This window comes from Sinocyclocheilus anshuiensis, unplaced genomic scaffold (assembly GCF_001515605.1).
Source record: "Sinocyclocheilus anshuiensis isolate Anshui unplaced genomic scaffold, SAMN03320099.WGS_v1.1 scaffold3199, whole genome shotgun sequence".
Taxonomy (NCBI): Eukaryota; Metazoa; Chordata; class Actinopteri; order Cypriniformes; family Cyprinidae; genus Sinocyclocheilus; species Sinocyclocheilus anshuiensis.
In genome coordinates, this window is record NW_015544133.1 from 132,250 (window position 1) to 147,147 (window position 14,898).

At 36.0% G+C, this 14,898-nt stretch overlaps 1 protein-coding gene across 2 annotated transcripts in view; it reads right to left on the bottom strand.

The window, feature by feature from the left end:
* The window catches only part of LOC107694909 (MICAL-like protein 1), a 21,849-nt gene that overhangs the window by 2,884 nt on the left and 4,067 nt on the right, over positions 1 to 14,898 (bottom strand). Inside the window, exons 2-11 of one of the 2 annotated variants that reach the window (XM_016494624.1) lie at positions 11,701 to 11,749; positions 10,394 to 10,535; positions 9,397 to 9,497; positions 8,506 to 8,630; positions 7,806 to 8,368; positions 7,612 to 7,675; positions 6,362 to 6,753; positions 2,697 to 2,986; positions 908 to 1,042; positions 524 to 650 (exon numbers count right to left, since the gene is read on the bottom strand). In XM_016494624.1, the coding sequence (XP_016350110.1) occupies positions 524 to 650; positions 908 to 1,042; positions 2,697 to 2,986; positions 6,362 to 6,753; positions 7,612 to 7,675; positions 7,806 to 8,368; positions 8,506 to 8,630; positions 9,397 to 9,497; positions 10,394 to 10,535; positions 11,701 to 11,749 (1,988 nt within the window). Of the gene's footprint in view, positions 1 to 523; positions 651 to 907; positions 1,043 to 2,696; positions 3,029 to 6,361; positions 6,754 to 7,611; positions 7,676 to 7,805; positions 8,369 to 8,505; positions 8,631 to 9,396; positions 9,498 to 10,393; positions 10,536 to 11,700; positions 11,750 to 14,898 lie in introns of both variants that reach the window. The other variant, XM_016494623.1, reaches the window with a different exon arrangement.

Consider the following 14,898-nt stretch of genomic DNA (forward strand, 5'->3'; position numbering starts at 1 on the left):
ACAATAATAATAATAATAATAATAATAATAATAATACATAAATGTAATCAACATTATTATTAAATATATATTTTATTATTATTTAAATTATTAAAATCAAACAAATCAATAAAGAAATATTGAAATGATTTTTTAAATTAAATTTTCAGAAAAAAATTACAATATTTATGGCAATCCTAATTTCTTTCAAATGTTAAACTATAGAGCTTTTATTTTGTTGGAAAAACACTGGTAGGCCATAAAGCTTCTCTTTTGTTGACAACAAATTTGAAAACAATTCTTATTACAAATATTGAAGATGGTTGGTGTGCCTTGCGTTTAAATGCACGTTATAAGTGAACCAAACTCGCTGTGAGAGAGATGGAGTTTGTGTGAAACAGCATTAACTGTAAACGGAGCCACTACAGGGCACTGAAAACACTGGATCATTAGCTACTCTCAGAAATATCAGATCCTTGACTAATTCATATCTCATTAGCACAGCCAATGTTGGAAGTTCTTCTGTAGCATGCAGTTCTCTTACCATTTGAACATTCTCGTAAGCTCTTCTCTAGATCCACCCCTCTCTGCTCTAATTCATCCAACCGTTTCTCCAGATCACTCATCTCTACATGGATGTCTTCAACTGGGATATACTGGTCTGACTGTACCTACCAAATATGATGACAGGACAGGAAATTATAAGCATGCACTCACTAATATATGGGTGGTAAGAGACAAATGTCTGATGAAAAAGTCAAATGGTTACTACCAAACTACTTTAATTCTGACCTTGTATATAGACTAATACATTTTTAAAAATGCAATACAAATATTATTACTACTTTTCCATATTCAACACCATATTCATATTCATGATAGTAAAAAAAAAAAAAAAAGTAGCAAGAGGCTGCTGTCTGTGCCTCACTTTGCGTTTAATGAGAGGAAATCCATGTCCAGGAGCAGGAGGTCGTGCAGGACGGGGCCCTTTTGGGGGTCTGGATACAGAAGAGCTTACAGTGGTGGTTGTCTTCCGATTAAATGGATTCTCTTTACAAGTGCGCTGAAGATGACAGTGATGAGAGAGCATTAATCAAAGATATTGAACAATGAAAGTAAGAAAGGAAAGCTTCTGGACTCTGGAGGATTTCCTGGATCTAAGATGTGAAAACTTGAAATGAAATCTCGTACACGCACCCTTCTTGTCACAGCTGCCCTGTTGCTTGATCAGTTAAAAGGGACATGAAATGCAGTTTCTGATTTTTATATTATGTTTCTCATTGTTAGTTAATGAAGTCTGCAAAGTTTTTTGCAGCAATAAAGATCCGATATTTGTAAAAATGACCATTTTCCATCTGCATTTTCACTCTGTGAAAAACACTCAACTTCAAAGGGGTGTTACCTCTTGCAGAAAAGGAACTAAACACCAACTGCGGTGTTTGGCTAACTTCATCGCACCTTATCCACAGCCTTCTTTACAGAATGTTGTGCATTTTATGAAACTTGCAGTATGTTTTTAATGTAACATAACCTCTTTTATGTGTACTAGGGATGTAGCGATTCACCACGAGCCGGTTGAAAATCGATACAAATATGTGACGATTCAAATCGGTTGAGATGCTAAACAAATCGCGATACATTTGGGGGTGGGAGTTTACATGAATGTATCTCTGAGGGGAACCGACTGTCTTTAGAAAAGATTAGATTATATTTTCTTTTCATCACGTCTCTGTATAATTCATATTAAAGCAGTTCATAAGCGCTGCGCTGCTTTGTTTACAGTGGTAACCAAGGAAACGCTGTATCCTGCTGCTCCATAAGCGCCTCCTGCTGTCAGAGAGTGAATCTGCGTCTCATTCAGAGCTTCTGCTCTTTGTTTCGTGCAGATGTTTTATGTAGTGTAGTTTCATAAAACTAAAGTCAGAGCATTCTGTTTTTGCTTTAAATTTTCAAATTATGCAATCTAATTTAGATTAAAAAAACTGCTCATGTTGCATGTATTCAGCATCTTTGTTTGGATTGAGATTCAAATGCAGTGGTTGCCTATTAATTTTGAATGGAAAGCGCACAGGTAGCCTTTGTTTATATGAAGAGACATTTATTTTCATTTATAATTTGTCTTAAATCTAATTTTGTATAGAAAAAATCGTAAGAAAATCGAATCGTGAAATCAGTATCGTGAATCGAATCGTGAGTTGAGTGAGTCGTCACATCCCTAATGTGTACATATACATATTTTGATTCTACATTTTATGACCCCTTTTTAAATATTTTGCTACTAAACTTTGTTACATTTCAACAAATGTCATTACCTCCCAACAACAAAGGTAATTACACTTGCTTTCTTTGCCATTTACCAATAACTGCATAAATACATGCCAAGTATCCATTACTAGTTCTACAGTACCGCTTTTGAGTTAGCCTTTGAATTAGTAATAAGGGTTTGGGATGTTGAATCAGTGGCATAGGTAAGTAGTTCTACACATAAGAGCTGCATTTTTAGGACAAAAAAAAAAGTTTTGGTGTGGTAACTGTAGTTTAAGCGGAACAATTTCTCATTTTAATTTAAATTCTAATATGAAAATAGACAGTTAATTGAATTAAAATAGGTTTTGACTATTTTTGATCAAGTAAACGCTTTGTTGGTGAAAAGAATAGGAAAGCATAAAAATGATTCAAACTTTTACTGTCAAGATCACACTGCTGTTCAATCTAACCTTTCCTGGAGTGCTGGGTGTCTGTGAATAGGGGGATGGTGGTGGTCTCACACTGCGATTGGTTTGTGGAGTAGCTGGCGCTGAGCTGGTATTGGTAGGTGGTGGTGGAGGAGGCAGGTTTGGAGAACAGTGAGGTTGAAGCTTAGTTTTTTGGGACAGGGTAGAAGCAGGAACGTTGATTGATGGTTCAGACACACTCTTGGTAAACAAATGGTCCTCAGCAGCAGCAGGTTGCTGGGGGACTGCACTGTGGTCTGAGGAAGAGGAGGAAAGGCTCTCTGTGCTCAGAGCTAGAGAAGAAGCAGGAGAGGAAGTCTGAGATGAAAGAAAAGCTAAAGAACAGCAGGAAAGAGATGACCCGGGAAAAAATATATAACAAAAAAATACATACATGTGAGTAGTTAGTCAGCTACAATATAGTGTAACAACCATGGGGCCTCAAACATTTGAGAGGGCTGTAGGACGAGTTAAAAGTATTTATATAAATAAATTATAAATATATTAAAATATTCTAATTCTAAATGAAAATGCTCAGTTTACACCAGTGTGGCCGCATAAAAATCTAATGTTTTTCAAGTTTTACCCCACAGTAACTACAGTTTTTATTGATTAAGATCATACAGTTCTTGAAACTTCATGAATTACTAAATAAACTGTGATGAATTCTTAATTAGGGCTGTCATGATTAGGGCTGTCAAAAAAAATTATAATTTCGAATATTCGTCGAATTTAAAATAAAAATCCACATTCGAATGTAAAAACGTTGCCTTCGAATTTTAGGTGTGCGTTAAGGAGGTAGCCTTATCAGTGGCGCACGAGATGCGATGATGATGTATGTCATTGCATTTTAATGTTTTTGTTAGCCTATCCAGTTGAAGCCACTAGATGCGGCGCTGCTGCATTGTTAATTACAACTATTGCGGGAAAAGAGAACATCAATGTGGAGATGTTGTTGTTTACGTCAAAACTGAAATCAAGCCGTTCACACAGAATGCATATTTCACGCATTTTCTAGAGGGATATCTATCACCGTTGCACTTGCATCTCGCACAAAAGAGCCGCATGTTTAGAAAGCCATGTAAAATTAATGCAAGTTCAACTTTGAAAACACGTATCTCGAGACTTTATGGCGGGGGGGTTTTCCCCCATCCCACTGCAACTCGTGTTTTTAAATGAAAAATGTACTCTTGTGTGATTGGTTTTCGGTCCTTTGTATTAAACTATGCATACATACATGATGCTGTTTTGTTTATAGTTGTTTAAGCAACTTAATTAATTATAATTGGTTTATAAACATTATTTTAAACATTATGCACTTTTTTCACAGATAGTCATGTTCCCTTATGCTTTGAAGAAATGTGCATTAGTAATATTTTGCTCGATGCGCCCTCTTGTGGCTTCAGGAGAGAATCCAAAAGCTTTTCTTCACCCTAACTGAAATTATGCATTTTAAATTCGAATATAATTCGAATTTTGATCATATTTAAGTACAAAATTCGAATTTAGTTTTTTTAGCTATTTTTACAGCCCTAGTCATGATTCCTCGATTAAATTAGAGTACTCGATTATTAAAAAAAAAACAAATGCATTTTGCCCGTGTCGTTTAACCGGCAAAATTCCACGGACTAGAATCTATGAAAAGCATTATTAGACCATTTTCTAAGGCTGCATGAAATATTAAAACCCTTTAAAAATCATAATAAAGCATAGTGCTATTGTTAATTTACAAAGATGTGACTCAATTAAATAAATGTGTGCCGTGGGTTTAATATGCATTTTATTAATATGCTTCGTCCACATTAAATGCTGCTCCACACGAACAGTTATCATTTACCATCTCAAACTCCATCTTTGCATATGCTGTGAGTCTGAGTTGCTTATAAGGTTCATCTGGGAACAATGTGCACCATTCTATCTGATTTACAACGTAAAACATTTATAAACCTATGCCAATCGTCAGGCCATTGGCGCCCTCTGCAGGCATTTGATATAATACATAATGTACATTAGGGTTGTGCGATTAATCGAAATCGAATCGAAATCGCAATTTGACACGTTGCGATGTGGACGCGATATTACTCTGTTCCAGAGCATATGCATGACTGCCTGCCTTGAGTTGCAGTCTTGCCCTGGGCAAGAGTGAGCGCACCTCCGTTCTCCCCAATCAGCACTGCTCTAGCCAACTGCGTAAATGCCCATCATTAAAAAAATAAATAAATAAAAAAGCGGGTCGGGAGAGAGACAGAGTGGGATTATGGCGTCTACTGGGTCATATCGATAGTTAGGCAAATTAAAACTAAAGAAAAACGTATGCAACTTAAGCTTCGAAATGACAGACAATGAACAAAAAAAGGTCATTTGCAAGAGCTGCGTCACAGAGCATATCAAGAGCTCCCTTATCGGTTCTGTTTTCAGTACTGGAGAATAAAAGATACATTCTTAGATGTTTTTGTTAGTACGTGAACGTTATCTTACACATTTTATCTCCCCAACAGATTAATTTGAAATAAGTTTATGATGCATGTTCGCTATTCCCAATTCAGAAGAGCGCACACACAGCCTGTGTCTGTGAATGCTTCTCATACTCGCTCCTCTCTGCCCCACACGGCGCGAATCCCGCGTCACGGATGAGCCGTTCAAGCTTGCCGCACTCACGCAGCCTGTCTCGTAATGCTCATTTATACTCGCACCCGGCTCCGCAAGTCTTCACGAGTGCATCTGGCAGTATGGACGAGGCTTGACACACGCGCGCAACCTGTGTCGACTCGCGCCTGGCTCCGCGTTTAAAACGAATGTAAATTCAGTCTAACTGCTTGCTAATTTCACTTGGATGAAATTAAACATTCAGCACATTTTCCACTTGTTCTTAAAATCCTAAATACTTAAAATGAATAATTCTAGTATCTGATGGATTCTATTGGTGGGATGTAATCTGGCAGATGGCAACCAATAGAACAACAGTAATTCCTATTGGAATAATGCCCAAAACAAAAAGGAATTTTGTAATGGTTTAATGGAAACTATAAGAATTTCTGTGATTGTTTCTATTGTTTTTTTCAGCAGGGTAATGATACCCATACTGTGCTGCACATTATTGACAATATTGAGCTGAAGCTTGACTTTGCAAATTTAAAATCGCAAATCAAATCGCTATCGCAATATCTGTCAAAAAAAAAATGTTTTATTTGATATTTTCCCCCAAATCGCACAGCCCTAATGTACATAAGTTATGATTATATTGTTTTATTACATTATGTATTTTATATTGTTTTATTACATGTGTTTTGTTCAATAAAACCATATGATTACTTGCGTTTGAGATTTTATTTTATTTTAAGTCATTTTAAAGTCTATTGTTTGCTTAGGTCTATTTTTATTACCAAAAAAAAACCAGATTACTCAATTATTCATTAGAATAATGGAAATAATAATGGAAAGATTACTCGATTATCAAAATGACTGTTAGTGATTTAATTTAATTAATTAAATGTAATTAAAACAAGTTGGAATACCTATATACAGCAGAAATACAGGAAGTATTGTAGCAAATAATGGTGGTAGGGGGCACCTTTCAATATTATAGTGGACGATTCAAATTCAGTCTTCACCAGCTCTGAAGTTATGTAAAGCAAAATATATGATGTCAGACACTGTAAGCAACTAACCTGATGTAGAAGAATTCGGAGCTTTGGGTGCTGGTCGCTTCTTCCTTCGGACACTTATGGGACTTTCAGAAGGGGCAGGACTTTGTCTTCTTGTGTCCCCAGATGTGATTTCAGAAGCCTGAGTGATCCCATACCAAGGATGACTAGCCACCACAGGACCAGGGGGATCTTCAGGACATGTTTCTGGCTCTTCTTCCTCATCATTATCAAAGGGATTTGGAGGAGAGGATGGTCTTGATTCCTCCTCCTTTTGAGAAGGAGATGAACCAGTGCAGGGAGGTATAGCTATACCTGTGGGTGGGCGAGGTGCTGGTTTCTTCTTGGTTTCTGATTGGACAAGAGCCAGCCAGGGTGGGTCTTTTGGTTTAGGAGTGTCATTGGCCTTGCTAGAGCTGGGAAAGGAATGCATTACAACCACTGAGAGGAAATCACAAAGAGATGCACTACTGGTCAAAAGTTTGGAATAATTTAGTGTTTTATGTTTTTGAAAAAAGTCTCTTATGCTCACTAAGGCTGGATGTATTTTATGAAAATGACAGTAATAATTTGACATTTTATTAGTATTTAAAATAACTGTTTTCGGTTTCGATATACTTTAATATTTATAATAGGCCCACCAGTAACTTTAGCCCTGCTTCAGTGTCACATGATCCTTCAAAAATGATTCTAATAAGCTTTTTTATTTTATTAATATGAATTATTATTATTATGATTTCTGAAGGATCATGTGACAGTAATGGCTACTGAAAATTCTGCTTTGCTGTTTTCAAATATATGCAAATGTAAAAAAAAAAAGAAAAAAAAAAAGAAGTAATCCCTGTCTTGCTGCCTCACACTGCAGCTTTTAATTCAGTATATATGAATTATTCTATACTGAATAGGCTAGCGCAACCTTGCCAGGGCACTCAGTGGATATTAAATGGTTCCATTATAGCCAATGATTTGGGATTCACTGAAGTTCATAGGTCCTGAAGTTCCGTCTACTGAAAGAGCTTGGTTTGACATCCAGCATATCTGAAATATTGTGTTTGTGATAATAGCATCTCACTTAAAGGCTTGGCTTTTCGAGACTGCCTTTTTACTGTATTTTTGATTAAATAAATGCAGCCTTGGTGAGCATAAGGGACTTCTTTCAACATCAAAAATCCTAATTATTCCAAATTTTTGAACAGTAGTGTACATAAAAAAAACAAAACCCGAAGAATGCATAATAAGAGATACAGTAAAGGAGATGTCAGCAATTATCTTACCGAGCAGGTGAGTGCAGTCTTTCTCTTGGCACAGGAGCCTGAGGAATTTGAGTATCAGGATCTCCTAGAACCACAATTAAAAGACAAACATTACATTTAGCAAATGTAAAACATGGAAACAACATGTAATAGAATGGCCAGTACAATGTTAAGACAGTTTTATGAATGCAGACAAGATCAGCATCAGTGCTCACCATTGACAATAGGGCTCTCAGAAGGCCTAGGTGGGCGTGGCCTGGGTACAGGCCGAGGAGCAGGGGTGGGCTCAAATACCCGTCTAGGTGCTGGAACCGGTCTACCTTCTGCTGCAGTAGTCTTCACCAAAGTTGCTGGCCCATCGCCATTGGCTACATCAGCGGCTGGCTTGTGGTCTTCTTGTTGTGTGTCCTGATCCTCCTCTTCAGATTCATCAAAAGGATTTGGTGGACTAGAAGAACAAGGTGCTCTGTGCTCTGTCTCGACTTTTGATCTGCCATCTTGTTGCTTACTTGTTGATTTTTCTATTTCTGTTATTTCCTCTTCCTCTCTCTCCGGGGTGATCTCAGCATCGCTGTGTGATGCTTTAGATTCTAAACTCCTATTGTTTGGGTCTTCTGGGCTTGTTGAGGTTAATTTGTCTAATTGATTACTCGTATCTGAATGACCATTCTGATTGGTGGAGGCAGATCTGGTGAAGTGGTGTGTGCAAACTAATGATCCAGGATCCTCTGTAAACTTGTAAGAGCCAGGAAGTAAAGTTCTGCTGCATTCCCTACATCTGAGATAAAAGCAGACATTCTCACAAAAGCAGTGATGACAGCAGAGGGAATAATAAGTAATGTTATTTTTAAGCTTTAAATAATAGAACAATGCAGATGCAGATGCAAATGTTATGCTAGGCAGTTGACCATTCACCTGAAGCAGTTCCGATGATAAAGTTTGCCATCAACGAGGATCCTCTGAACCAGGTGAACATGCTTTCCACAGACTGAACAGATGCTGCTCAGAGTACTGCGGTTTGGTTGGAAATCTGCACCAGACTATGTAGCACCAAGAACCAGGATGAGGATGGAAGGTTAAAAAAAAAACAAACATGGAAAGGTTTGGTAGAAGAAAGGATGGTGAGATCCACTGATGTTTATTTGGATCCGTATTTCAGATTTTTTGTACTTTGCTAATACTTTGGTCTGTATAAATATGCATACAAGACCAATTACTTAACATTATGGCATTAGAAAATTGGAACACATTTCTTCAACAAGCAAACAATGTAAAATAAAAAAAAAGTTATACTTTGAAAACACAGGATGACAATACAGATGCTTATATCCAAAGTAACACATTGAGAAATTTTACTGATAGCCAGAGAGAGAAACAGAAAGGATAAAGAACAATAAAGAAAAGGAGGAGAATTCTGTCAGTGAATGGGGGGCATAAGGAGTATGGGAGAACATTTCTGGAGAAGCACAATTCTCTGAACTCAGCCAGCTCACAATATCTACCACAAACCAAATATGTGATTTAGCTCTGACTGCTGATTTCATAAATGAATTAGAGCAAATGGCAGAGTATTTTGCTCTGAATACATGGAATCAGGCCAAAATGAGATCTCACTGCTCTCCATCTTGTGTAATAATAAATTCCACTCCACTTATGGTGCAACTGCAAATCTTTAAATGTGGTTAAAAGACTGAATTTTCGGAGAATTTGTCTATGCTCATACAGAGTGGTTGTTAGGTCTACAGCTATCCAGGTATTAAGATTCTAAAAAGAACTGCTTTTTAAAAACAATGTTGTATTCTTTACCTCAGTCTGAGTGTCACGGCCCTCTGGAGGAGCAGATGGTCTCTTTATGGCTGGTTTGATGTGACCAGGACCACCAGGGCTCTTTATTTTTGTGAAGACAGCTAAATAGAGGATACAAACATTCAGTAGCATGTGTCCAGCATATTTTTCTACATTAAATGTACTAATTCAAGGAATATACAATACAATTTGAGTTCTTTTGACAGCACAGGGGACATACTGTCAATTATACCAGAGATATAGCTAAGTCAAAAGGCAGTACAAACTTGATAAAAAAAAAAGGCATTGATTCATAAACCGAAACATAAAAAAATAATAAAAATAAAATCTGGACAGGTAAATTGCTCAAAAAGCAAAGCTGGTTTGTTTACTTGCACCACCTAATGGTTAATACAGTGTAAATCAGTTCAAACCACAACATGGAAAACAATGAGAAATAAATGAATCCTAAAAACTGCAACCCAGTGTGAGGGGTAGTGCAAACCAAATCATTCTTATTCAATGCAATCAGGTTTGGAAATGTATTGTCAACAAGAACATAGTTCTTTTTGTTTTCATTGTCCAAGTGGATCTCTTTTTCCCCCCATTTTCGGTGTTTACTGCAATGTGATACTGCTTAAATGACTCATGTATTACAATACCTCAGAAAATCACTTGCACTTTCAGTCACACTTGCAGTGTTCTGTGACATGACATGCACTCAGAAAATTACTGCATACAGAAATATATTGCAGAAAAAAATAAGTGCAGCACTGCAGTCATTTCACATCTGCTGCTAAGATTTGTACAAAATGGACATGAATTTAATCTTAATGGATTGGCTCATAAGAGTCATTTGTATGCGACTTGACACTACACACAGAATGTGCTGCAAGTTTTTTTATTTACTAAGCTTTGGGAGAGATTATAAAAAGGCACTGCGGTTGTCTCTCTATGTGTGTAAATAAAATGTTAGTATAAGTTACCAACACATCTATTTGCAGTGTTCAATACTCACTATGAGATTTGTTGGTGAAGTAGTTATAATACTGAGATACATAGGTGATGATGCTCAATCTGTCAGGCACGCTCATGGACACCATGTCTTCTGGATCCAGCAGGGCTGGAATACCCAACTCACTCTCAGCAACCTCAAATGCCTTTGAAACGAAAAGAGAGAGGTCACATAACAGCAGAGCATAAACAACCAAATACAGTGCACAAAAATAATTATAATTATGGCACAAACTGTTATATTAAACACACAAAAAAAATAGTGCTGGGCTTTTAAAAACAAACAAACAAAAAACATACAGCAGTCCTAAATGTCTTGTTTTTCGTAATGATGTTGCCCATAAGCTTTTAAAAATAGCAGATGACAGTGATAAACACCTATTTTATCAATAATAACAACCAAATGATTATTATAAAAAATACTTAACTACCAGTATCTACACTAGCTGTAAGTCTATGGCTCTGCAGTTTACAGTTAACATTTTGGTATTTATATTTTGGAGCTATAGTCAATGTCAACTTGCATTTAAAGGGTTAGTTCACCCAAAAATGAAAATTCTGTCATTATTTACTCACCCTCATGTCGTTTCAAACCCGTAAGACCTTCGTTCATCTTCGGAACACAAATTAAGATATTTTTGATGGAATCGGAGCGCTGTCTGTCCCTGCATAGACAGCAATACAACTGAAATGTTCCCAAGTCCAGAAACGTAGCAAGGAGATCTGTAAAATAATCCATGTGACATCAGGGGTTCAACCGTAATTTTACGAAGCTACGAGAATACTTTTTGTCTGCAAAAGAGAAAAAAATAACGACTTTATTCAACAATTCATCTCCTCCTCCACCCTGTAGCGCCATTTTGGAGAGTATCAGCTGGACGTAAAACAAATTTATGAACATTTAAACACATTAAGGGAAATACATTTATCTGTACACAGTAAAAACTAGACATCTGCACAAAAACTTGGATTTTTGTTTAATATAATCAAACTTTAGTCAGTGTACACATTTACATTGCTGTTTATGCAAAGTCACAATAGACTAAAATGATGACTTAGCTTAACTTAACAAAAAGCGAGCATTACTTTGTCATGTGACTAACACAAACATATAGGTGTTTTGCTGCAACCACTTCCTCTTTCAAGAGCAGTACTGAAAAAGATTCCTTCAAAAACCAGAGCACAATTTAAGAACTGTCAGCAGTTAACTGTTGATTCTGCCTAATGGTACATATTAACAGTTTAAATTATACTTATACCCTCCCTAATCTAGGCTAATTATTTTTGGTCAGTGGTTTGTGTCATACTCACCAGACGGTTGTTCTCAAAGACATTTTCTTTTGAGAGGGAGTCAAAATCTCTAGGGGACAAAGAAATAAAAATATGTTTAGCAATATCTGAAGTCCAAAGTCATGAATTACAAACATCACAAAGTTTATTAAAAATATATGATTTTTTTTTATTTTTTTTAGGTAATTTGGAAATTGTCAGTGAATCAGAGATCGGAAAATTAACAGAAACATACAAGACAGCACTGCCACTGATGATTAGATCATATTAATAATGGTGGCATTATTTCCAGTTAAAATAATGTCTCTATCAGTTTTGTATCAGTGCTGTGTTTGTTCTTTTCTAATTTGCTGTCTATTCATAAATCACCAGTTCACTGCAAACACCTCAAAGATTTATCTAGAAAAAGAAGCTTAAAGAATGAGACACACAAAGTGTTTGGCAACCTGCTCTGATGTATCAGAAAAGTGTATGTTGGTTCATTTACAAAATGCCTTTTTATTCACCTAATCCCTCATTTTAAGAATTAGCAGCCTGCAGAGAAACAAAATGGCAGTGAATGGTCTAGTCACATCAAGTGTGAAACAATATATGCGCCTGACTTAAGGAAACTAAAATTCACGCCTTTACAATAGAGGGCACAACACAAATGAACCTTTCAGAAGTGTATTCATACTTTTTAACAAAGTATTTAATTATACCATTACCAGGTTTTTACAAAGTTTGGTGTGTTTTGTTGATTTTGAGGAATACTGAATCTGTATTTGTGAGACAAGTAAAGAACAGCTGTTGCAGAAATTAGCACCTGTCTGGCATCTATATTTAAGCAGCTCATACAGTATATTTTACTATGAGTGTAATCTGATCCCAATTCACACATATTTTTTTCTAATCTTAAAAAGGAACTGTATGCATTAATGCATAAACTAGAACAACAAAACTTCAATCAAGATTCTTTGTCATTAGTATACTGACTATATTCAATTCATTTCAAGAGATGAGTTCATTTCTTGAACTCAGAGTTAGAGATGGGCGATTTTCGATCCGATACCGATATTTTCAAGCCCAGTATCTCCGATATCGATATCGATACCTCTAAACTAAACTGATCTTTTAAATTATTAAAATAATATAATCAGTAATTATACTAACTTAATATTAGATTTTAAAGCCATGTTTTTTAATATTTCATAGGCCTTTTTTGTTTACACTGTCAGAAATAAAATATACTATAATTGTATTTTAGCCCTTTACTGGGGCAGTAACCTCAAAGGTGCAACTATACCCCTAAAAGTGAGCATAGTACCATACAAGTATGCATGCTTTGCAGGGTACCTCATGAGAAATAAACATGGTGTTACGTAAGTACTAAAATGTATTATTATTATTATTACCATAATAAATGTGTGGTTATTACAGTTTTAGTACAAATACTGTGGTAAACTGTGTTTACTGTAATAAAACCATGGTTAATTTTTGTAAAAGGCTGCCAGGCTGTTGTACCCCTAAAGGTGAAACTTTAGCATATTTTTTTCTGACAGATTTATTAACAATGACAATGACAATTTATTTATGCAGCACAATTAATTACAACTTCCGTCGACCAATGCTCCAGTAGGTCATTAAAAACAGAAAAACACACAACAAACAAACAGAAAAATTATAAAATCATACAAATATCCCATCAGCCATACACTTTAAAAAAATAAAAATGTCTTTCTTTAGCCTGGACTTAAAAATATTAAGAGAAGAGGCTTGTCTAATGGATAGTGGCAAGGCGTTCCAAAACCTGGGGGCAGCAATACAGAAAGCACGATCTCCCCTGCACTTAAGCCTCGACTTAGGGATAAACAATAGATCCTGGTTGGAAGACCGAAGGGATCTAGTGGACTGATACTCAGTCAATAACTCACAGAGATAAGAATGGGCCAAACCATTTAGAGATTTATAAACAAGGAGCAAAATTTTTAAATCCACTCTAAAATGAACAGGCAACCAATGTAGTGAGTGTAAAATAGGAGTAATATGCTCCCTCTTTTTAACCTCACTCAAGAGTCTAGCCGCAGCATTTTGAACAAGCTGCAAACGGGATAAAGCTGTCTGGCTAATCCCAAAATAAAGTGTGTTACAGTAGTCCAGCCTAGATGAAATAAAAACGTGAATTACTTTTTCAAAATCTTTAAAAGAAAGAAAAGGCTTAGCTTTAGAAAGCAGACGCAGCTGAAAAAAGCAAGCTTTGACAACTGAATTTATTTGACGGTCAAACTTTAAACCATCATCAAAAATGAAACCAAGGTTTTTTTACCCATGATTTCAAACACAGAGACATCCCACCCAAATCCAGTTTCGGGGAATTTGAAAATTCAGACGGACTAAAAACTATAATTTTAGTTTTCTTTTCATTGAAGATTAAAAAATGTAAGGAAAGCCAAGCCTTTACATCCGCCAAACATGCCATAAGAGACTCAAGACCCACAGAATTGCGTTTGACAGGCAAATAAACCTGGGTGTCATCCGCATAACAGTAAAATGACAAACCATGTTTTCTAAAGAATCGAGCTAAGAGGGAGCATATAGAGAGAAAAAAGCAAAGGAGCCAAAATAGAACCCTGGGGAACACCACAGGGCAAAAAAGCATTACTCAAGTAATGTTCGCCCATCTTGACTGAAAAACTCCTATTTGCAAAATACGATTTAAACCAATCTAGAGCGACACCTCTTAAACCAACACAATGTTCTAAACGATCAATGAGAACAGCATGATCGACTGTATCGAAAGCGGCCGTCAAATCTAAGAGCACAAGGACTGCAAAATCACCTGAATCACATAATATTAAAATATCATTAAGAAGTTAAGAACCTTCAAAAGTGCAGTCTCGGTAGAATGGCATTTACGAAAACCTGACTAAAATGTTTCAAACATGGAATTATCAGCTAAAAAACTTTGTAACTGTGAAAAAAAAAAAACAATTTTTTCCAGGATCTTGGAGATAAAAGGCAGATTAGAAATGGGCCTAAAATTAGTTAAAACTGATGAGTCCAGATTCACAGATTAACAGCAATTACAGAACATAACACACAATGCATTTGAACTTTTAACAACCAGTTTAAATAAATTTACTTGCACAATTTAAGCCAATTTACTAGCCAATTTAAAATAAATATTACATGTACACAAAAGTTTGGGGTCAGTAAGATTTTGTAATATTTTTTTAAGTC